At 39.8% G+C, this 25,167-nt stretch overlaps 1 protein-coding gene across 1 annotated transcript in view; it reads right to left on the bottom strand.

The window, feature by feature from the left end:
• The window catches only part of LEMD3 (LEM domain containing 3), a 78,947-nt gene extending 72,969 nt beyond the window's left edge, over positions 1-5,978 (bottom strand). The window contains exon 1 of the mRNA XM_004752489.3: positions 4,408-5,978. Within this exon, the coding sequence (XP_004752546.2) occupies positions 4,408-5,935 (1,528 nt within the window). The 5' untranslated portion in view covers positions 5,936-5,978. The remainder of the gene's footprint in view (positions 1-4,407) is intronic.
• Between the last annotated feature and the right edge of the window lie 19,189 nt (positions 5,979-25,167).

Here is a 25,167-nt window from a genome sequence, read left to right as displayed (position 1 = left end):
GAACTGGCCCCCTGCCTACTTCTAACTTCATATACCGTTCTCCCTCATTCACTATATCCCAGCCACATTGGCCACTCTGTTCTGATGCTCCAACTTGCCAAGCCGGTTCTTGCCTAGAGTTTTGCACTGGCTGTTACTTCTGCCTGGAGTGCTTTTCTCCCTGTCAATGGCTAGTTCCTTCAAGACATTCAAGTTTCAGTCCAAACGTCACCTCCTTGGAGAGGCCTGCTCATCTGCAATATTCCATATTCTTTTTTTTTTTAATTTCTTTTCTGCATAACAGTATTCATTGTTTTTGTACCACACCCAGTGCTCCATGCAATTCGTGCCCTCTCTAATACCCACCACCTGGCTCCCCCAACCTCCCACCTCCCCCGCCCCTTCAAAACCCTCAGGTTGTTTTTCAGAGTCCAAAGTCTCTCATAGTTCACCTTTCCTTCCAATTTCCCTCAACTCCCTTCTCCTCTCCATCTCCCCTTGTCCTCCATGCTATTTGTTATACTCCACAAATAAGTGAAACCCTATGATAATTGACTCTCCCTACTTGACTTATTTCACTCAGCATAATCTCTTCCAGTCCCGTCCATGTTGCTACAAAAGTTGGGTATTCATCCTTTCTGATGGAGGCGTAATACTCCATAGTGTATATGGACCACATCTTCCTTATCCATTTGTCCGCTGAAGGGCATCTTGGTTCTTTCCATAGTTTGGCGACCGTGGCCATTGCTGCTATAAACATTGGGGTACAGATGGCCCTTCTTTTCACTACATCTGTATCTTTGGGGTAAATACCCAGGAGTGCAATTGCAGGGTCATAGGGAAGTTCTATTTTTAATTTCTTGAGGAATCTCCACACTGTTTTCCAAAGTGGCTGCACCAACCTGCATTCCCACTAACAGTGGAAGAGGGTTCCCCTTTCTCCACATCCCCTCCAACACATGCTGTTTCCTGTCTTGCTAATTTTGGCCATTCTAACTGATGTAAGGTGGTATCTCAATGTGGGTTTTAATTTGAATCTCCCTGATGGCTAGTGAGGATAAACATTTTTTCATGTGTCTGATAGCCATTTGTATGTCTTCATTGGAGAAGTATCTTGTTCATATCTTCTTCTATCCCAGGCAAAGTTATTATCATTAATTGTGTTAGCAACTATCGCTCTCTCAAATCCTTATTTGTTTACTTGTCAAGCTCCCCTTCCCTCTCCCCACCCGAACACTTAAAATGGTGCTTGGCACAGAGTAGGTACTCTATTGTATGTATTTACATGAAAAGCATTAAGAAAGTTTTCAGAGGTATTATCTGAACTTATTTATACCAGGGGTGAATGGGAGACTAGAAGGTAGAGGTAGACAATACTTATTCATTTTTTGCTTCATAGATCTCTACCCAAAATTTCTACAAAAAGCATGCCTTTCCTAATTGGAAAACAATTTTTATTTAATGACCACATAAACCCAAGATAGCCAATCTATTCTGCATCTCCATTTTCTCTTGTTGGGTTGTCATGACCTAATCTCAGTGCAGGCTGATCCTTTAGTTGTTTTGGTAGGACAGTACAAAGTTAGACTCTTAAACCTTGGAGCTAGAGAGAACTTAGGGATCATCTACTCCAACCCCCTAGTTATACAGATTAGGAAGTAGAGACTCATAGAAATTTAACTATAAAAGCAATTTAATTAATAAAACTAGGGTATTGATAAAAAATTTTCAAAGACCAAATGATTAAGAACTATTTAAAAGGCAAATCTATTATACATTACACATAACTTAAATGACAACTAATAAAAGCTTACTAAAGCTTACTCTCATAAACAACCTACAATCTTCTGGTAAAATTATTACTCAAAGCAAAACTATTTCTTTAAGCACAGTATTTGACCAATGAACCCTATGGTTAAGCTCTGGTTAACCATTATACTATGACAAAGGATTCAGAATACATAAATATAGGGAGTGAAAGTTATTCACCGTTAGGTGTGCAGACTAACTGAATTAGCAGGCACGTCTTTCCACCAGAGTATTCAGTAAATCAAATATACAATACAGTTAAGGATTCATTACACTTGGATTCAAATTTCTGTATCAATGTCTACATTGTATTTTTAATGGAATTTAATAAAAATTAAATGCTGAATAAGAAATCCACTATTAAATATTTACAGAAATGACTTAACTATTTCTCTTAACATAGATACCATAGTTTACCAGGAATACAACGAATTTTATCTAAATTTTAAATAATACCACTTTATGGTTATTTAATAAGCTACCTCAAGTGATCCTTACAACAGCCCCATAGACAGCAGAAGTTATTACTCCTATTTAACATAGAAGAATGAGGTTTCAGAGGTTAAGGAACTAAGTCATTTGGACAAGTCCTAGGACCCAGATCCTCTACCTCTTAGCCACTGTTGTTTCCATCACCCAAACTACTTTACTTTTACCATGTATTAAAAAATACAAAAAACACAATTTCTTTCCTTCCACATTGGTAAAGGGGCTAGTAAAACCCTAGCAGTCCTATCCCTTTCTATTCCAACCAAAATATTCGTACTTAAAACAAAACGCACTCCTCTTAACAGTGAGTTGAAAGATGTGACAGTCACCTTAATCGAGAATTGTGCCCATCAGTAATAATAATGCCATTAATTTATATGAAGTTTACTAGTTTAACTTCTAGTGTGACCTTATTTCTTGTTCTCCCAAATTATCTGAGACAGAACACAATGTATCACTCTTGCTCCCAGGGAGCAAGTTAAAGTGAGTGCTGGGTTTCAGGGATTTTCTTACTCCTCTAATTAAGCAACAGAGTAATAAACTATTCTTTGATGATCTTAGAAATGGCTATACCCATTCTAATTCCTACTCTTTATGTAAATCTGCTAACTGCACATTCACTATTTTGGAACAAAACAAACAAAAGTAAGGCTCATTTTATAAACACAAATCATAATAAAATGACTTCATGCTGGGTGAAAGGGTAGGACGTTTCAGGGGGAGTGGAGAGAGGGCCCTAACACTAAGAAATTATATCTTCAGCAATCCATCACACACTACATCTACTTTCTCTCTTTCAATCTGTGTAGGCATCATTCTAATCGATATCAGCATCATTTCACTGATAAGGAAAGGCAGGCTCAAATTCTTGCTCACTCCCCCTTGCTCAAGATACTCTAACCACTCTAACCTATAGGAACGCTCTTGCTCGACTCAAGACCTTTCTTGCAATTTCTGCCCAGAGTGCTCTCCTGTCTCCCTACAATGCTGTCTCCTCCTGCTTCAGATCTTACCTCAAAGAGTAGCTACTCTCACTATCTCTCAAGCAGCATATACCAACTATTCCATCCTTATTTCCTTCACAGAACACAAAATGATCTGTACCTACCCTTGCGTTGTAGGACAGAAATACTCTTGATTTATCATCACTGCTGTACCCTACTTCTATCCTACAGCACAGATGATGATGCCAGCTTAATGAATGAATGAACACACCACACCTGCCCACAGTGTTTTAGAGCAAGTAAATCCCAGGGCCTAAAAACTGGTATCAGGTAAATGGTAAACCCCTGCTCTGCCCTGCGCTGACCTACCACTACTTTTTCAGGGGTATGAGACAAGATGCTTTGGCCTGGGCAGTATTTTTTTTTTAAATATTTTATTTATTCATTTGAGAAAGAGAAAGACCGAGTACAAGGAGGGGGAGACAGAGAAGAAGGGAGAGGCATAACCCCTGCTGAGCTAGGAACCCAACCAGTCCAGGGTTTGAGCCCAGAACTCTGAGATCAGGACCCATCAAGGACCCAAGCTAAAGGCAGACACTGAACCATGTGAGCCACCCAGGCGCCCCCTGGGCAATCAATTTTGAGCTGTGTCTTCCCACGTTCTATATTTGTTTAAAGAAAATATAGAAACTATAGAAAATACAGAACTACAGAACTTAATATTCCAAAATATTTAACTGCAATATCAAGAGCTCTTACATTGCCTTTTAGAATCACAACTCAATTTGAAAAAACATCTATGATGTCCCATAACAATCAAAATACTCCAATACTGTTAAGTAACCGCCATCTGCACACAGTTATTTAAGGCTAAAAGGAAAATTTAAGTCACACACATAAATGCATTTTACTAATAGACTCGTAATATTTTGCTCTTTTATATGATGTTTTGAATTCCTCAATGGATCATACAGAAAAATTTTAAAACCAGGCATGGGATTATCGCTCTGATAATGGTACTAATGTTCTTTCTTAAAGACGACACAAGTGCACCCGATCTGCTGCCATGTCGCTATTAAAACATGTTCTTGCAGACAGTCACCTGGTGTAAAATGCCCAGTGTGGTTACAACAAACCCCTAGCAATACCCCCTTTGTTTCATTACCCCACAGGGTTCAATACTTACTGCTGAGCCCTCCATCCTCGGATACTCCTGTCCCTCTCATTCCTAGGTAAGTCAGTCCCAATATTAGGAAAAATAAGCAGGCAGCAGTTAAGAGAAACATCGACAAGTAGTGGGCACTGAAACCCCCTGCAGGGGACACCTCCTCCCGTTTAAATTGCTGGAGAAGTTCCTCCTCGGGTTCGGAAAGCTTCGGTTTGTTGTATGTGTTTTTCAGATAGGTATGATTGGCGCCCGTATGATTGGAGTGATTGATCCTGAGTGAACTAGAGGCAGCCACCGACGCACCGGGAGGGAGGCTGTTGGAAAAAATCCTGGGGGAGTCCGCACCGAAGGCCCCACTGCCGATATGATTATTGGTTTTAAGAAGGGAGCCTGTGGACGAATCCAAGGTTGAGTCCATGTCAGTCAGTGGCGGGGACAGGAGAGGGGCCAGCTTCTTAGCGTTGACACGGTACCTAGGAATGGGGCTGGAGTCCAGGGGATCACACCCTCCTCCCTGCTCCGCCGCCGCCGCCGCCGACTCTTCGAGGTTTCGGCTCCTGTCTAGACTCCCCGCAGCCGCCGCCCTGTCATTCATCTGGATTCCTCCCCCTCCCTGAACTGAGGTCTCCAGCCGGCCGCCGGCAGATTTAGCAGTCAGCGAAGAGAGAGGCTTACTGTGGCTCCGCCTGGGCCGATGCCGGGAAAGGGAGTCGTCCTTTAATACCTGTCTGCTGGAGGCCACGTCGTCGTCCTCCTCTTCCTCCGAGTCCGAATAGTTCTCCCGGCAGCTGTAGGAGAGAAGCCGGCTGCCGTTCACGGTCCGGCTCGCCCACAGCGGCTCCTCGGCCTCTGGGTCCCTGTCCTCTCCGTCTTCCCCCTCCTCCTCCTCGTCCTCCGCGGCTCCATCTCTCGCCGACGGGGTCTGCAGCTCCGCAGCCGCCGGCCGCCTGGCCCCCCACCACGAGTGGGGCTTCCTGCGTTCGGCCGAGTTGCTGTTAGTCACCTCGCTGGCGGCCAGGGGCGCCGACAGCGGTTTGAGCCCGCGGTACTGGAGCGAAGCCCGATCTTTCCTCCCACCGCCGCCGCCGGCCTGGTCCCGGGGACTGGCCTCCACGTCCGACTCGTCCGAGCTGAAGCCCAGCAGCACTTTGCTGCCAGCCGTGGGGGCGGCCGAGGTGCCCCCGGGCCCTCCCAAGGAGCTCTCCGGGCCCGAGGCCGAGATTCGGCCCAGGCCCCCAGGAGTCCGCAAGTAGGAGAGATCGCCCGAGACTGGCCGGACCCCCAGCCCTGGGGCGGCCGCCGCCGGTCCCGCCGCCGCAACCGCGGCGGCTGCGGTGTTATTGTTATTACTGTTCCGCGTCTTGTTGCCGCGGCCCCCAGACCGGTGCTGCTGCTGCTCTTCCTCTCGAAGCTTCTTCAGCTTCTTGAGGTAGACCGGGCGGGTGCTCTCCGTCACTGGGCCAGGAGACAGGCCGTAACGGCGGAGCTGAGAGAAAAGCTCCTCATCCGAGAGCTGCTGAGGAGCCGAAGCCGCTGCCGCCGCCATTTTCTCTCCAGGGTGTTTTACAAGCTCCGCGCTACCGGAAGTGACGCGCCGCCCTAGACCCTGAACTAGACCGGGCTGCGTCGCCCTCCCAGCGCCACGGGCGCCTCGGCCAATGGGAGGCGCGGGAGGAGCTCACCTGAGCGGGAAAAGGCCACCTGAGCGGCGCGCGGCTCCCCAGGCGGAGAGTTTTTTTACTCTCTCACCTTAGGAGCGTCAGCGCACTCTCTCCCGCTGTTCTCTGTCCTGCCCTTCCAAGTGCCTTTCCCTGGAGCTGCCTCTTCCTAAACCACACCTTGACCTCTTCTCAGGTTCCTGCCACCAGACAGTAATAATTGAAAGGAAATCTGCCTTGAAGTTCAAGGCATTAGTTTTCTTGCCATCCAGTTCCCGAACCTAGAAAGATTAAAAGAAATCCTCATGACCAGACTAGGTTAGCAATTTCCTTGAGTTCTGATATCTTTTCGCTTCGTCTTTCCGCTTGACTTACAAAAGAAAAAAAAATTAAAAAGCGAGTTTCTCTCGCTGCTCTTTTTGAGGAGCCTCTCCTCTATTACAAAGAAAGGAGAGAGTAAACCAGTCCCAGTATAATTTTCTTCCAGAGTAATGGCTATTCGTTCTTTAAAAATCTCATAACCTTGATAGATGGTCATTTTGTAACTGAAAGCATTTATCATTTGCGTCACTGTGTGACTGAAAAAAAGACAATACTCCATCTCATTTCCCTCTTAGTACCTTTCCAACCTGTAGTTACTAATTAATATTTTTTAATTTTTGTTATTTAATTATTTCTTACCTTATTTCAACTGTAAGCTCCATGAGCAGAGAAACCTTGCTTCTAATATTAGCAACTTTATTCCTGTGGTTCTTCATACTGGAAGTTCGATAAACATTTGTTGAACTAGTTAATGAATTGCAAAGCTAGGATAGTGTGAGATGGTTGTTCTGACATGGGAATAGTGCCAAATGAGGAGAAGAAATCTGAACAGAAAATAAAAAACCAGAAACATTAAGATCTGGGTACACCACCTCATTTAACCAGTAGGTAATGAATACCAGAGAGGTGAAGTTTGCCCAATTTGATAATGATCACTTCTCTTTTCCTCAAAAGCTGGCAGAGCTGACATTTCTAGAGTACTTAATCCCTAGCACTTAACCTGGTAGCACCTAGCACACTACAGTAATTTTTCATCGAATGAGTTATTTTACCTTATTGCATTGTACACATCTGAACGGAAAGATATGTTAGTCAAAAGCACAGATACAGGGGCACCTGGGTGGCTCAGTGGGTTAAAGCCTCTGCTTTCGGCTCAGGTCATGATCCCATGGTCCTGGGATGGAGCCCCACATCAGGCTCTCTGCTCAGCAGGGAGCCTGCTTCCTCCTCTCTCTCTGCCTCTCTGCCTACTTGTGATCTCTGTCAAGTAAATAAATAAAATCTTAAAAAAAAAAAAAGCACAGATACAAACTTTTCAATATTTTGATTCCAACAGCAGAGTAACCCTCAGTAACCTGAATTTTTTACCTCTCTTAGCAAAATCTGACTATCTCCTCAAAAAACCACATTTATATGGAAGGACACTTCCTTGTCCTTCATAAGGAGACTTTAAAATTTAGAAACATAAATGATTGTTAAGCACTTTTAAGAGTGTTAGCCACAGTAAATTTTATTCACTATGATAATAATGACCCAGAATTTATTGCCATAATTGTCTGGGTGAGAAGTCAAAGGATTACAAATGTTCCAGACCTGGGTCTCAGTATAGCAGAGCAGTTAATTGGTGAGCTTTGGAGGTAAACAAAGCTGAATATGGACCCAGTCCTGTCTCTTGCTTTGATACCTAGTTCAATATTTGTTCCATACTCTACTGGCTCTTCAGATAGGAATCATAGGAGCCTGTTGGTTTGGCCTCTGATTTTCATAAACCTTTAAATATCCTCCTATTAGGATTTTCAGAATATTTATATTTCTACCTGTGACTTTGGGCAAGTTATTTACATTTTCTGAGCCTTAATAGCTGTATGAACAAAAGAGGGATGATAGACATTCTTCAGAAGGCTGTTTTAAGGATTCAATGAGAATATGTCTGCATAATGCTTAACACCACACCTAAGCATACCATGTGTACTGAGTAAATGTTAGCCAAGCATTGTGCACGTTTGGTAGTGTGGCTCCTGAGAACACCATGTAACTAATTAAAGAAAATGCCACCGCACAGACAAACAGAAATGGCAAAACTTTGCCCAAGACATCTAATAATCACATTTAATAGTTAGTGAAGATGAAGGGCTTTGGTAACTATAGTTTTTGGTCATTTCAACCCCTGGAGGCAGCAACGAGGCTTGGAAGAACTAGGAACCAAACTTTGTAAGTCTAAGTTTTATGACTTAGGGCAAATCTTAGGCTCTCAGAACCTCAGTTTACTCTTTTCTAAAATGTTGCTAGTATTGTCTGCCCTCATTGGCCCACAATTAACATTCAACAAGTATTGGTTGAGAATGATGAATTAATACTCTGTGTGAAGTTGTTTACACCTTAGCTATTACAACCCAGATAGTCATAGCAATGAAAACTACATCTCGTATCAACTCCACATATACATGGTTTCATGTAGTTTACCAGAAACCTGTTCTCCCTGGAGATACCGAGGACACGATTTTTTTTGCATGAAGCTATTTGAGGTAATGATTACCCTTTGTTTGGGTATCTGAGTAGATTCATACTTTCTCAAGACAACTTTTACTACCTCAGCGTTGTCACTACTCACTTCCAATTCTCCTCCTCTACCAGGGGATCTTCCTCCTGCTTCCAGGTTGACTAACTTTGAAAGCACAAAACTATAAATTGGCAAACTGCATGCACATACTTTACAGGGAATGCAACCTCAAACTAACTCTTGATCCATAACTTCTAAAAATCTAACTAAGGGAAATATTTATGATGGATTGCAGAAGGATAGCAGGTCCATTTCTTCTTCTAGATGTTTTTTATTTTATCTCTGACTTATGCCATCTTAATTTTATCTCTGCCACTCATCAGAGACAATTGTAGCGAGAGCTGGATTACTAACACTTATACTCCCCCTGCTTCCAGTAAAAATGCCCTTACCATGTTCCCTTTCATAATCATGATATCAACTGATCTTGAAGACCCTCTAAAGAAAGTGAAACCTGACCCTATATTCAAATAAAGATATTGCTGAGGGTTTGTTTCCTTAAAGAATGTCCTTTGTGGCCTTATTATTAGAAATAGTTACACTTTTTTCATTTATTCTTGCTCTGGCAACTCATTTATTTTTGCTTTGACTTTGTTTTATTTTTTATTGAGGTAAAATTCACATAAAATTAACCATTTAAAGGTATGTAATTAGGGATACCTGACTGGCTCAGTCTGTAGAGCATACAGCTCTTAATCTCAGAGTTGTAAATTCTAGTCCCATGTTGGGTGCAGAGGTTACTTAAAAATAAAATCTATGGGGCACCTGAGTGGTTCAGTGGGTTAAAGCCTCTGCCTTTGGCTCAAGTCATGATCCCAGGGTCCTGGGATTGAGCCCCACATTGGGCTCTCTGCTCTGCAGGGAGCCTGCTTCCTCTTCTCTCTCTCTGCCTGCCTCTCTGCCCACTTGTGATCTCTGTCAAATAAACAAATAAAATCTCAATAAATAAATAAATAAATAAATAAAATCTTTTAAAAAAATAAATAGGGGCACTTAGGTGGCTCAGTTGGTTAAGCATCTGCCTTTGGCTCAGGTCTAGGATCAAGCCCCTCATCAGGCTCCCTGATCAGTGTGGAGTCTGCTTCTCCCCTCCCTCTGCTCCTCACCCCTGCTCGCTCTCTCTCACTCTTTCTCTCTCTCTCTCAAATAAGTAAATAAAAAATCTTTTTAAAAAAACTTTTAAAAAATAAACTAAAAGTATATAATTAGTGGTGCTTAGTAAATTTACAATGTGTTACAAATGTCTAAAACTTTTCCATCACTCCCAAAGAAAATCTTATACCCATCAAGCAGGCATTTCTTATTTCTCCCTCTCTCCAGGCCTGGCAACCACTAATCTACTTTCTGTCTCTATGGATTTAACTATTCTGGATGTTTCATATAAACGGAATCATAGGACATGTGACCTTTTGTGTCTGATCCCTTGCACTTAGCATAATGTTTTCATTCCAGGATGTACCATGGATCAGTACCTCATTTCTTTTTATGGCTGAATAATATTTCATTGCGTGGATATATCACATTTTATTTATCTATCCATCTGTTGATAGACATTTTGGTTGTTTCCACCTTTTGGTTTTTGTGAACAATTCTGCTGTGAGCACTGGTATACGGGTATCTGTTTGAATACTTGTTTTCTTTTTTTTTTTTTGATACATACCTAGGAATTTCAGATCAGATGGTAATTCAATGTTTAATTTTCTGAGGAGCCACAAAACCACTAATCTGCGTTTCACCTCGTGGATGAACACTCTTGTTTGGTGACTAGCCATGTTTTTCTCTTTGGGAAAAAAAAGAAAGGAAATTCAGACTCAGGTCTGTGGATCAGTCATAGCAATTGTTTGGGGCTCCATTGCCTCTATTTTACAAATTAATTCTGTTGCTGACTGCATTTACATTTCCTAACTTTATATTTATGTGCCTCATTTTTTAAATGATTTTAATTTTATTTTCTCTTCCTAATGTGATCTTCATTGATAACTGCCTTTTAATTATTTGGGGGATACCATAAACTCCTCTGACAGTCCGGGGGTAGGTTTTATTGGTTTTTATCTTCTACAGATAAAGAAATTCAGGTTTAAAAAGTTACTTGATTCCAGTCCCAAAGAGTCAGATGGAAAATTGAAACTGGTAACTTCAGAATCCAAACTCCATGTTCTTTCCACTACAACAAGCCACCTCTTGAAGACCTTTTTTAAATCATACAGTAGTATATATATAAATAAACTTCATTGCCTCTTTTCTTACTCACTCTAAAGAGGAAGTCTGTAATGGGGTGAGGAAGAGGACAAAAGCTTTTATAATTAACCTATTTTTTAGCTTTGTTGCCACATGCAGCAACTAGAAAGAAAACTCAGAAATAAAAAACTGATTATATCACTTAGCTTTTTAGCAGATCAAAGAAGTAACACAATATTATAGTGATGTTATCACTTAACTTCTCTTAAAGTGCCTCAAGGATGTGTTCACAAGTTTTGATCTACAAAGTTCCTGATGTTTATTTTTCTTTTTAATTGCTTAACTTTTATTCAACACTAACACTGCTTCTAAGAAGGACGCCAGAATAAACAGGCTGAAAATACAACATGGTATTGAGAAATGTTGGACAAAGTCCTTATCCTATGTTACTGTGAGAATTAGCCAAGAAAATTATGTAGCAAGAGCATCTATTTTATTTTTCTGTATATAACTCAAACAGGTAAAGAATGGGCATATAATCTGAGTCAACAACATATGTGTGATTGGTAATTACATTCTATCCTATGCAAAAAGATGAATTTCTAAGTCCTGTACTAGAAGTCATGGAGAGCATTTCACATTAACACATGATGGACAAGCATCTCACAGTTAGGAGATTTGAGTTTTATTCCCAGTTCTGCAATTCATCAACTGCAGTAAGAGTTTACATTTTTATATTGCCTCATAGTCCACAGAAATTTTTCATTATCTCATTTGATCTTTACATCAGCCATAATAAGCAGCAAGCATTATTATCTTTGTCCTGTGAATGAGAAAACTAAGGCTCAAGAAAGTCTGATCATTTTTTCTTCCTGAAAGCTAATTAGGACTGAAATCCAAAATCACTCCTAGGTTGTCCGGCCCTAAGTTCACTGTTCTTCCTAGCCCACCATGGTGCCTCACTAATAGAAGATTCTACTGCACAGAATGAGTCATTTAACCTTTTCTCTTCTAGTGTCTTCCTCTCTAAAATGAGGAAATAAGAATGCTTGACCATTAAGATCTCTTACAAACCCGAAACTTCTTAAAAGCATTTTATTATAGGATATATATTTTTGTACCTTTTATAGAGTTATTTATATACTTGCCTTATTTTCCCCTCTATGTTCTTGGAGATAAGGATCTGTGTCTGATTGAAATGTATACCCTCCCAACTCCTAGCTTGTTCCTGAATGTCTCAAAGGATAGTCAAGTAATGCCACATGTCACAAGATGGCATTAGGAAGATTTCAGGGTAATACACAAAGAAGAAGTACATTAGGGATAGGACTCCTGTAGGATTACTTAGAATAAGAAAGAAACAGTATGAAGTCTAAGCAATATACCTGCAAAGAGGCTCGTGGGCCAGGCTTCTAGATTTGGTTTCCTTAAGCAGCAAAAGTCACTTTAATACCAATTTTTTTTCCTGTCCCACATCATAGGAGTAATGGATCTGAACACAGAGAACCAAGAGATCTGAACATATCCAGTTTATGGTTACCCATTCTTTTCAAAAACAACTCTTTCTTCAATGTTGTTTTATTTGTTAAAAGATAACTTTGTATGAAACAGGAATAGAGAATCATCAGGTTTGTTCAACAGACTTTGGTTCATGTGTCCTTTGATGTTTCTTATCTGTTCTTTCCAGAAGGTTAAGCATGGACAGAGGGGAGAGAAGGGGGAGAGTGCTACTATAGTGTTTGTTGCTGGGATAGAAAGCTTCCTCTTCCATCACTCATGGCCAAGACTCGCTCCTGACCTCTGCTGCTTGCCTCTAATTGAGAACGTTTTCTGTCCATCCACACAAGAGGAACATTTCTGAGTGGTGTGTGTTCTTTCATTATTCTTCTGGCCCCTGAAGCATAGGTACCCAACAAGCAGCAATGTCATTGGGTTCCCTCCCTGCTACAAAGCCTAAAACGTCTCTCCAAGCAAAGCTGGGGCCATCTTAGGCTTACCTCATTTGTTCCCCTTTTCTCAGTGATCTTTGTCCTTCATTGCCCGATGTCTGGTGGCTTGGAACTGTTGTTTCTATTTTCAGTTGTTTCATGCTAGAGGATAAATCTAATCCCTGTTGTTCCAGTTTGAGGAAAAGAATAAATCCCATACATGAGGATGTAATATACTAAACTCTCTACATTTTCCCCATCTTTGAAACTTCCAAAATAAAAAGTTTTTTTCTTTTTTTTTAAAAAGTGAAGAACTGATGTTTGGTAGCACAGAAGGTTTTTGAAGGATAGCAGTATTGTGTAACGGGAGTTTTATTCAGTTGAATTATCCATAAGATGCAAAGAGTCTCTCTTTTGGGACCCTAAACATTTTTCTCTAAAATCTACATTACTGATTTTTTTACTTCAGCATACAAAAAGTTAGAGTAATATGAATTTCTCTGCCCACACTACCCCTTTGGGTATCTGCCATTTTACCCTCTAAATTTGGTATTTCTCATTCTTGGACATCATCTCTTTCCTTTCTCTCTCTCTTTGCCTCTCCCCACTCCCACATATATATATGTGTGTGTGTATGTACATATATATATATATATATATATATATATATATATAGTATGTGTGTGTATGTATATATGTATACATGTATATGTGTTCATATATATACATACACATATATGTATGTATATATATACATACACATATATGTGTGTATCTCACACAATTTATATAAAATGTGTATATCTGAGCATTTTATTTTTGATGCCATTTATATATGTGTGTGTCTATGTATATATATATATTCTTCTGCAATTTAAATCTTTGCCCACTTATTTGTAAGATTCAGACACATGTAACTAGTTCAATCATTTTCACTGTATCAAATCAGTTAATGGTGTGTTTACTTTTTACCTGCTCATGTATCTTTTGTCAGTCTCTGATTAAAACTACAGGGCTTATTTATTCATTTGTTCAACAAATATTTATTGGGTGCTTATTGTGGGCTAAACATTGTTCTAGGTGATGGAGATACTACGATTAACAAAAGTGACATCATAGACCTTACTTTAAAAGACTGACATTAAACAAATAACATGTGATATGTCAGGTGGTGATAGGTGCGAAGAAGAAAAACAAAGCAAGGTAAAATGGGATACAGAGTAAAGATGACAGGTGGGTGGTACTATTTTATAGGGGTGGTTAGGAAGACCTTTCTGAGAAAGTGATTCAAGGAGGCATCTGAAAAGAATGGCAAGGGCAAAAACCTGGAGTGGGAATGTGCAAGGTTGGATCATGTTTGGAAAAGAAAGGAGGCCAGAATTAGCTGGTGTAAGGTGGGCAGATGAGGTGTGAGCAGTAGGACATGAAATCAGATCCGTGGGGAGGAGGAGTGCAGATCTTGTAGGGCCTTTTAGGCCATGGTAAGGCTTTTGGATTTCACTCTGAGTGAGATGAGAAGTCACTGCAGGGTTCGGGGAAAAGAACAACATGATCTAATTTACTTTTTAAAAAATTCTTTATTTAAATTCAGTGTAGTTTACATATGCTATATTACTAGTTTCAGGGGTAGAACTTAGTGATTCATCAGTTGCATACAACACCCAGTGCTCGTTACATCAAGTGCCCTCTGATCTAATTTACTTTTAAGACCACTTACACAGAATGGCTTTTAGAAGGAGAGTGGGGAAAGGGAAGAGACAAATTAGGAGGCTATTACAAAATCCTGGTGAAAAAGATTACAGTTTGCAACTGGGTGGTAGTGGGAAGAAGTGTGAAGCACTTGGATTCTGAATATATTTAAAAGATAGCACTAATGGGGTGCCTGGGTAGCTCAGTCAGTTGAGCCTCTGACTCTTTATTTCAACTCAGGTCATGATGTAAGGGTCATGAGATCAAACCCTGTGTCAGGCTCCTCACTGAGTGTGGAGCCTACTTGGGATTCTCTCTCTCACTCTCTCTGTCACTCTCACCTTCTGTCCGCCCTCCCACCCCCCCGCTCACACATGGCCTCTCTCTCTGTAAAATTAATGGATGTTGGGTATGAGAGAAAGAAGTCAGGAAGGACTCCAAGATTTGGGATTTGACTATCCAGAAGAAAGAAGTTGGTATTTACTGAGTGGTAGAAGTCTGGAAATACAGTAAGTTTTGGGATACATTCAAGAGATTCATTTGGTTTTGTTATGTTTGGGACTTCCAAGTAAATGAGTCTTGTAAGCAGATGTACACACAAGTCTGGAGTTCAAGGGGGAAAGAAAGCTCTGAGCTAAATTTATAAACGTGAATGTCAGCAGCAGATAGGCGAAATTTAAAGCCATGGCAATTAGCAGGATAGAAAAGAGAAAAAATATAAGAACTGAGCCCCGAAGTACTCAAATTTAGGGAAAGAGAAGATAACGAGGAACCGGCAAAGATAACTGAAAACAAGCTGGTGGTGGAAAACTGGAGAACAGAAAGAGTGGTGTCTTGGAAGCTACCAAGCCAAATTTCAGAAGATTCTCCTCATAGTTTCTCCCTACAGATTAAGTACTCTTCCCATGAAGGCCTAAGGCCGATTATTCCCATGAATTTAGGGAATTGAAATATATGTCTATAAATTAAAAATAGTAATCTTTAAAGTTCAATTACAGTAGCAGGATCATGGATAATATAATATTAGTGTTATTGAATTATTTTAAATGTTTAATCATGTTTTCAATAAAATAAGCTTCATGAAAAGAATTGGAAGTAATGTCTCCACTTGTCACTCTCTTGTATGCTCATATTAACTTAGCTTCTCTTCTCAGCAGTTTGATATTTTTGCACAGGAGTGGTGCATGTTTTCTAAATAACTGATTGCTAATGTCTGCGTCTTTTAAACTTCATACGAAAAGATTAACTGTTTTTTATTTAAACAAGATGCATTATAGCTATTAAAGTCCTCAGCACCCACGGGTTTTGGGTGGGGTCTCTGTTATGAAACTCACATTCAGTAGAGGGAAAATTCTTTCTAGTTTTGCTCAAGTGGTTCTTTAATTACTTGAAATAAACCTTGCTGGTTTCAGCTTGGTATTCCAGGACTCCTTTGAAAGCCTTTAGCTCTTACAGGCACTACATCTCTGCGTCTATTTGAAATGCAGCATATGTATCTTAGTTGTTATAGAAACCACTAGACATGTACCTTAACGAAGACAAATGTACAAATAAGACTTGTGTTATTCTTCAGGGTGGGCCAACACGATAGGTTTTTAAAAATTCAAAAAGCTGAGAGAGATCTTATAAAGTACGTGGGCAAATCCTATTGCTTTTTATGGGGTTTGTTTGTTTGTTTGTTTTGGTTAGGAAAATAAAACCTATCAGGTTCTATTTTTTTTCTGAGATACCCAAACTAGTTAGTGTGGAAATTTGGGTGAGAACCAATGTATCTTAACTTCGGACCAGCTCTCCATATTATAGAGCTATATTTTAAAGGGAAAAAAGTAGCAAAAGAAGAGAAGATTATTTGATTCTAACTTGATTTAGGGTCTCTAGGCATTTTTCTTGTTTTATATCAGTACTCCCTTCACACTCCCATGATCCCATTGACCTTTGAAATAATCCTATTAAGTAGCAGATGTTATTATCATCATTCTCATTTTACATAGGTGATGAAATTAAGCTTCATTCACACCTCTAAGATCACAGAGGTAGCAGACAAGACAGTACCCAGATCTTCCAAAGTCTGTGTAACTCTTCTTTCTACAATTAGTCATGTCAGGAGAAATATTTAAATGATCTAGCAAAATAATCTTAGAAAAGGAAAAAAAAACCCACTTTTGTGTTGTACACCAGTTGGAAGACAAGGGGGACAAGCTGATGATGGGAAATGTAATGGCTGAAAAAAATAGTAACATCTAACAGTGTTGCCATAGTAGCAAAACTGAGCAATTAGAGGCTTTGATGTAAATTTCTTTGAACAAAAAAGAATCAAATTCTATGAAAGAAGATAATTTTGGGCAGTCCTTACATAGCTTCAAAATACCAACTGCACAAGTGCAAGGATGAGTAGATTTGAATTAACATCAGTTTCTGGGTGAAGACGTGGGAATTTTCATTCACTGCAAACAGAATGTGATCCAATGTTACAACATGGCTGCCAAAAAAGTTAATGCGATTCTAAGCCCCAGGGATAGAAGGATGTATGGAGTAAACTTTGCTGGTTAAGCAAACTGGAATCACTATGTTCGCATCTTGGTGCCACATTTTAAGAAGGACAACAAAACCTAAAGTTCATGTAGGAGGATGATGACTAGAATGGAAGTCTGGAAGCCATTTTCTCAGAAGAGCGTCTGAGGAACTAGGGTATTAATTTGAAAGTAAGAAGAACTAAAAAAAAAAAGTAAGAAGAACTAAATTTCTTTAAATTTACTCATTCACTTAGCAAAAAGTTATCAAGTGCTTATTATATGACAGAATGTGTACAGCCTTTTAGGTGACTGTGAAGACTTTGACCAGTGCCTCAGTGAGCCGTGGAGGAATGACTGTGTCTCACATACTTTTGAGGCAACGTCCTACAAGTTATACTGAGACTAGGGTATTGGGTGTGGAGCAAGGGTGGAAGCATGGAGACAAATCAGGTTCTTGTAATAATTCAGTAAGAGTTGACATTATTTAGACCAGGGTGGGAACAGTGGAGGGAAAGAGAAGTGATTGGATTTGGAAAATGTTTTGATTTTGGAGTATATTTCACAAAAAGGAAAAAAGAAATTTACTTGGTCAGACTTAACTTAAATCTCAGTGTCTCTGGGGTTTAGCACCAACACCCATGGATGGTATTGGGAAGGGAATAGTGAAGGGGGAGGGAATTTCCCTTTGGTAAAGAGAGGAGGAAGATGGGGGTTAGGCAGAAATGGAACAGGCCTCTCTCCCTACAATGTCATAACATTTTGGCTCATAGCATAGTATCACGGGGGTTTAGTATCACGGAGTTATATAACTGTCAGAAATATAGCAGAGGGCACCTGGGTGGCTCAGTGGGTTAAGCCGCTGCCTTCGGCTCAGGTCATGATCTCGCGTCCCGGGATCGAGTCCCGCATCAGGCTCTCTGCTCGGCAGGGAGCCTGCTTCCTCCTCTCTCTCTCTCTGCCTGCCTCTCTGCCTACTTGTGATCTCTGTCTGTCAAATAAATAAATAAAATCTTTAAAAAAAAAAAAAAAAAGAAATATAGCAGAATTTCCAGAAGTTCACACAATCAGCAATATAAATTATAAAGCATATAACTGCCATTATATTTGTTCTACAATAGTGTAAAAACACATATTTTTATAAAAATATGAAAGGAGAACAGAGAAAAACTATGATCTACTACTTTCTTGAGGCCTCAGAGTTACTCCTTGCATATTATCTGTATGACCATGACCGCCTCACATTCTGATTCACCAGCAATCCTTTTTTGTACTCGATAAGTATGAAACAGAAAGTAACTAATAGGAAAATGAACAGCATGGCTAAATATGGGCAAATATTTCTATCTCACAGTAATTGAAATTGGACTCATAGGACATGAAAACCATACCTATGCCATTTAGAGAAGAAGAATTAGGGTGTGGGCTGAAAGTAAGTCTAACATAAAAGCAAAGGAGAATTCTAGCTATTAAAAGTATCACACTAATGGGATGATTTTTTGAAAGAGTGTTTTTTAGTAATTGATAGAAATAATTTGGTATTGTAACGTAATCATGAGTTTATGATGCAGCCAGTAATTGTAAGTTAAACCTCATCACTGTTGTTATATATTTGTATATAATCAGTATTATGTTTTGATGTAAGAGTTTACTGAGTCTTTATTACTTTATTACTTTATTACTGAGTCTTCCGGGTGCCAGGCAATGTATCATGGATAGAATCCTGAACAAGACAGACACTGTTCCCTGTCCTCAAGTAATGGATAGTCTGGCTTAGTGATTCTCAAACATTAATGTATTTGAGAATCACCTAGAGAATTTGTGGGAAATGTGAACGCACAGCTTTTCCACTCCTGCCCCTGCCCAAATTCCGATTCAGTAGATCTAGAGTGAATCTCAGGACTCTGTCTCCATTTTAAGCTTTCAGGAGATTCTAATGCAGGTGGTCCATGGACATCACTTGGAGAAAGCCTCGAATGTCACAGAGAGCCACTGAAGAGAGGTAATGGGTCTCTATCAGCCTCTCAGGGGCAACAACTAGTGACTACAGTTAGGATAACAACTTACAAACAAACAGGTATTCTTTGGTGAGAAGGATTATTCTTAGTGAGTAGGAAATCTTGGATGATTCTTTTTTTATTTAAAAAAAAAAGATTAATTTGTTTACTTATTTGAGAGAGAGAAAAAGTGTGCACAATTTGGGTGGGGACAGCCCCAAGGAGTGAGAGAGAATCCCCAAACAGACTCCATACTGAGCATGGAGCCCAGTGTGGGGTTCAGTTCCAGGACCCTGAGATCATGACCTGAGCCAAAATCAAGAGTTATCTGCTTAACTGACTGAGTCACCCAGGTGTCCCAGAAATCTTGGGTGAGTCTTAGAAGAAAATAACTTACGAGGCACCTGGGTACTTCAGAGGATTGAGCCTCTGCCTTCAGCTCAGTTCATGATCTCAGGGTCCTGAGATTAAGCCCCGCATCAGGCTCTCTGTTCAGCAGGGAGCCTGCTTCCCCCCTCTCTCTCTGCCTGCCTCTCTGCCTACTTGTGACTCTGTGTCAAATAAATAAATAAAATCTTTAAAAAGAAGAAGAAGAAGAAAATAACTTCCAATTCCCAGGTTACAATTTTTCAAAATGTCTGGACTTATGAGGATCATTCACCCATCAAGAGCATTCCAGACCAATCAGTCATTTTGCCAGATACTCCCAACTGCACCTTATACCTTGACCTACTGCACCCAGAAGGATATACAATTAACCTGCCCCAACTTGTCCCCAACTGATTTGATTAAGGATGAATACCTACTCCCAAACCAGCCAATCTACTGGCAGGTTGGGGAACAAATATTTCTCTTTTGACAATTAGAACTAAGAGACATAGAGTTGTAGTTACTTGATTGTAGGTTAAGCTAAAAAAAAAAAAAAAAAAAAAGTCATGATTGGTTGATATGAGATGGTTACACAGGAACCCAGCAAGAATAGAGAGCAAAACATATGTCCAGAAAACAGCAGTGAACCCACTACTATAAAGGAGAACACTTGACTGCTGAGATTGAAAGAATAATTGTTCTTTCAATTATTATTCACAGCTCTTGATTTCCCTGTTTCCTAGCTCCATTTCTGCAGATCCAGTTCTAAGTGCTATCCTTAGGACCTTGAGCCTTCTTTATGTTCTTTCAATGAAAATCTCAGTTTTTGAGTCGACTGAAGTGGGTCCTGTCCTTGCAAACAAATTGCTCCTAAGTAACATAAGCAAACACTAGACACTTCAGGGGAAAAAGCTCACCCATTCATATATAGGATTTTGTTTGGAGATTTGAATTGCAAAATCAGAAAGAAACTTTAAGATAACTAAACCAGTAGAAGGCTACTGAGGCACCTAGACTTGAAATTAGAGGACCAGATTCTGAAATGAACAATTACAAAGGTAAAACAAATAGATTTGCAAGCAGAAAGTATAGCCACTGTCTCAGGACTTCATTGTGCAAACAACACACTACCTCTGTGCTTTATGACCTTTACCCACTCCTTTTATTTATGTCCCATTTCCTCAAGACTAAATAACTGAAGGGGCACCTGGTGGTTCAGTGGGTTAAAGCCTCTGTCTTCGGCTCAGGTCATGATCTCAGGGTCCTGGGATGGAGCCCTGCATTGGGCTCTCGTCTCAGCAGGGAGCCTACCTCCTCCTCTCTCTCTGCCTGCCTCTCTGCCTACTTGTGATCTCTGTCTGTGTCAAATAAATAAATAAATAAATCTTAATAAAAAAAAAAAACTAAACTAAATAACTGAAGAGAAAGTGTACACCTGGCCTAACCTAGGACATATACCTATGTCTGTGCTTATGAAGGCAAGGAAAGGGGGGATTTTCCCTTTGTTTCCAGAGTGGGAGGCAGGCACACAGATCTTCTTTGAAAACCATATACCATGGATGAAATATAATTTCCTGAAAGAAAATCGGGGCCTTTCCTGAGTGGGAGTGGATACCAGAGATACTTTAAAAATGAGATAAGTAGCAAGAGACCATATGCTTACACTCAGACAGAAAAAATTACAGAGAGATGACTTGGTATTCAACAACAAAAATAACATTCTGATGGTTAGAGAAATTGAATAGCCAGGTTCGTGAAATAATGAACTCTGTCACTCGAACTGTTCAAGCAAGAGTTGGATAACCATTAATGAGTAACATTGAGGGAATTCCTAAATTGGTTGCCAAATGCTGACTTGACAACTTGCCTGAGTACTCACAGATCTTAATAGTCAACGAAGAGACACATTTAAAACGATGCTTCTATTTTCTGTCTCAAGGCTATGAGCACCACGTATCTACTAAATGCTTTATGAAGTAGCTCTGCCTTTTATTCACCTTGAAATTGTTCGTTTGCGCTTTAAACTGTTCTGCTCATTCCCCTGTCCCTTCTTCTCTCTAGCTGTCATTGCTGACACAGCTTCATCTTGGGCTGAAAGTACAATCTCGCCCTGCACATTGGGATCAAGTGTCTTGATCTGTAGGCATAAGGAACAAGAGGAGTCTGAGAGGCCCAGGATAGAGTTTACTAGTTCAATACATGCCCTGTCGGAGCACAGCCTGTCCTGATATTGGTTTCCTGGTTCCCTGATAATCAAGCTAGCACATTATTTGCTTGGGATGGAGAAGGTGTCTGACATGCCTGTCTCCCCAAGGACTCGATTTCTTGTCCCTGAACTGCCTGTTTTCTTCCATTTCCAATTAATAGTTGCTCAAGCCTTTGTTGAATGTGTGTCCAGACCATGTGTACCAGGCGGGGTTCTGTGCTGGAAAGAGATGCCACATGAAGTATTTTAAGCAGAAAGTGATATAATAAAGAGAATTAGATTGTTACAAAATCATTGGAAGGGCTGAAAGACTGGCTTATAAGCTGAGATCCTGGAAGGACTCCCTGAACTCCATGAAACTGACCTCCCAGGAGAAGTTGCCTCTTGTGCGATAAGCGGGAAGGTGAGGAATCTGGAGTTTGCCACTAGAACTGTTAAGGTTAAAACCCAAGCCAATTAAACAAAGACAAAACATTGTAGCCACAATCAAGAGGTCAGGAAGCTGATGGAACTGCCATAAAAGTGGAGCCTGAATATTACAGAAAACCCCACAGTTCCATGACTGTGTTTGCCATCAGGAAACAGACAAAAGCAGCCCTAAGAGGATTTCCACTTCATGACTTCAACAGATATGAAGATTTCTGAGATAGGACAGTTTTTAAGACTCAAACGGTTTTAGAGTCAAGTATCTTCTAGTTCTGCCACTGATAATATTTAAGCCTTTAACCTAATTATTTTATAACTCTTCATCCACGTTTCCTCTCCAGTGAGGCTTTTGTAAGGAAGAAACAGAAATTTTTAAATGAAGTATTTAGCACCCTGCATATTGCACAGTATATACCCACGAAATGATACCCATTACTACAAACAAAAGTGGCTGTCACATTTGTGAGAGTTTGTAAAATTTGCCTAGATTCTAGCCCAAGTCTGCAACATTCAAGCATCCCAGGTAGGCAATAGATAGTGAACCGATGGTGAGGCTTGCATTTTCTTTTCTTTTCTTTTTTGTGTTAAGATGTATTTGTTTATTTGAGAGAGAGAGAGAGAAAAGCAAGAGTGAGTGGGGGAAGGAACAGAGGGAAAGAACCCTTGAACAGCCTCTCTGCTGAGCATGGGGCCCCATGTGGGGCTCTGTCTCATGACCCCTAAGATCATGACCTGAGCCAAAACCAACGGTCAGAAGCTTAACCAAATGAGCCACCCAGGTCCCCAAGGCATACATTTTCTTAAGCTGAGCTCCTAAAGTTCTGATCATTTAAAAAAAAAATTGATATATTAGATGTTATTGAAACTAAAAACTTACACTCTTTGAAAATCACCTTTAACAAAAATGAAAAGGCAACCCACAGGCTAGGAGAAATTATTCATAATACATATATCTGATAAAGAACTTTAATCTCACTCATAATTCAATAAGAAAACAAACCACCAAATTTTCAAATGTGCAAAGAATTTGAACAGATACTTCTCAAATGACTCTTCAAATGACTAATAAAAAAACAATAGTATGTTCAACTCACTAGTTGTTAGAGCAATGTAGATTAAAATACAATTAAATACCACTGTGCACTTACTAGAAGGACTAAATTTGGAAAGGGTTTCCATAACCAAGTGTTGGCAAGGATGTCGAGCAGCAGTATGTTCATATATTGCTTGTGGGAATGTAGAATGGTACACCTACCTTGGAAAACAATTTGGCAGTTTCTTAAAATGTTAGGCATACCCTTACCATATAACCAAGCAATTCCACTCCTAGGTACTTGCCCAAGGGACATGAAACATATCCACATGGAGACTTAAATATGAATGTTAATCTCTTTATTCCTAACAGGCAAAAACTGGAAACAGAATCTATCAATGGGTAACTAGCTAAACAAGTTTTAGTGGAACTACTAAAATTGGAATCATACTGGAACTACTTAATAATAATAAGAAATGAATGACTAGTATACACATCAATCTGGAGATATTTAAAAACCGTTTTTTTATGTGAAAATCTAATTGATTTTATTAAGCAATTCACAAATAGAGCAGCTTCTCACCTGGAGAGTAGAGGAGAGCTTCCCCTGGCTTTTTAGTTAAAAAGTTAGACACAAAAAAGTGCATACTGTATGTTTCCATATATTTGAAATGTTAAAAATGTGAAAAATTAATACCTACTGGCAGAAAGCAGAATAATGCGTATCTTTGGTAGGGTGTAAACAGAGGATGATAGTAAAGGGACATGAGTGAATTTGGGGAAATGATGAAAAATTATTTTTATTTTGATTGGGGTAGTAGTTATACAGGCACACTTTTGTCAAAACTCACCTAATAATACACTTAAAAGGGAGTATTTTATTATATGTAAATTATATATCAATAAATTTGATTTAAAGTCTAAAAAGCCAGGGCGTCTGGATGGCTCAGTAGTTAAGCGTCTCCCTTTCACACTCCCCCTGCTGTGTTCCCTCTCTTGCTGTATCTCTCTCTGTCAAATAAATAAATAAAATCTTTAAAAAAAAAACCTTAGAAAAAAATGTCTAAAAAGCCTGAGCACCTGGGTGGTGCAATCAGTTGCACCATCGACTTCAATTTTGACTCAAGACCTGATCTCAGGGTAGTGGGATCCAATCCCGTGTATGGCTCCGCACTCAGCTGGGAATCTGCTTGAGATTCTCTCCCCTTCTCTGTCTGTCCCTCCTGCTTGTAGTCCCTGTCTCCCTCTAAAATAAATAAACCTTTAAAAAATAAAAAGAAAAAAAAAAGTAAAAAGCCAAACTCTATAGTATAGGGACCTCTGATCATAAAACTAATTCCCAATTTATACTCCTCTCTAGGAGCATATAACCATATCTTTTTTTTTTCTACACTGATAAAAACACTGGCTATGATAAATCCTATTAAATTTTGTTCCATTTGTTGCATGAAAAGAGGTAGCTAATTGACCTGCACTGCTCAGATATTAGTGACTTGTCTAAAATACTAGCTTTTAAAGGGACAAATAAGAGACTGGGAAGGAAAAATGGGAGAAGTAAAACAAAAACACATTTTCACAGGAGGAAAAAGAGTAACCTTTCTAGGTCCTCTAGGCTCTCTCCCTCCCGCACCAAACCCCAGTCTCCATCCTGTGATGGTCTCTTTCCTCTTCCTGATTCAAAACTTTAGGAGCTATTTTTGGTTTGTCCTTATCCTGACCATCATAATCATTCACAGTTCAGTTGTTAATTCCTTTATAATAGCTCCCAACATCAGCATCATTTCCCTCCCCTCTATCACTTCTGCCACTTTGCTTCATTTGACCGCTTCCTAATCTATTCTAAGTATACCAGCTAAGTCTGTCGTTCTAAGTTCTCCTTCCCAGTCAAGCCCCTCTCTGCTGCTCTGCTGTGTGATTAATTTTCCTGAAGCATATCTCTATGATGCTGCTCCAAGATCAAAAAGGAACAACAGGAAACAAGAACAATTAAAACCTGTCAATGAGCTGCTTACTCCATACACCCCAATATCAGCCTTCAAAGTCCTCCAGAATTAGGCTGCAATCTGTATTCCCAGACTTAGAACCCATTATTTTCTTGCATCTACTCGGGCTCTACAGTGTAGTGGTAGAAAGTTGTCGTTACTATCTCTGTGAACAAAAGCAACATAGAAAGCCAACTCTT

The sequence above is a fragment of the Mustela putorius genome, unplaced genomic scaffold (genome assembly GCF_011764305.1).
Source record: "Mustela putorius furo isolate JIRA1106 unplaced genomic scaffold, ASM1176430v1.1 tig00537227_pilon_pilon_pilon, whole genome shotgun sequence".
Taxonomy (NCBI): Eukaryota; Metazoa; Chordata; class Mammalia; order Carnivora; family Mustelidae; genus Mustela; species Mustela putorius.
This window is presented reverse-complemented; position numbering and strand designations above follow the sequence as displayed.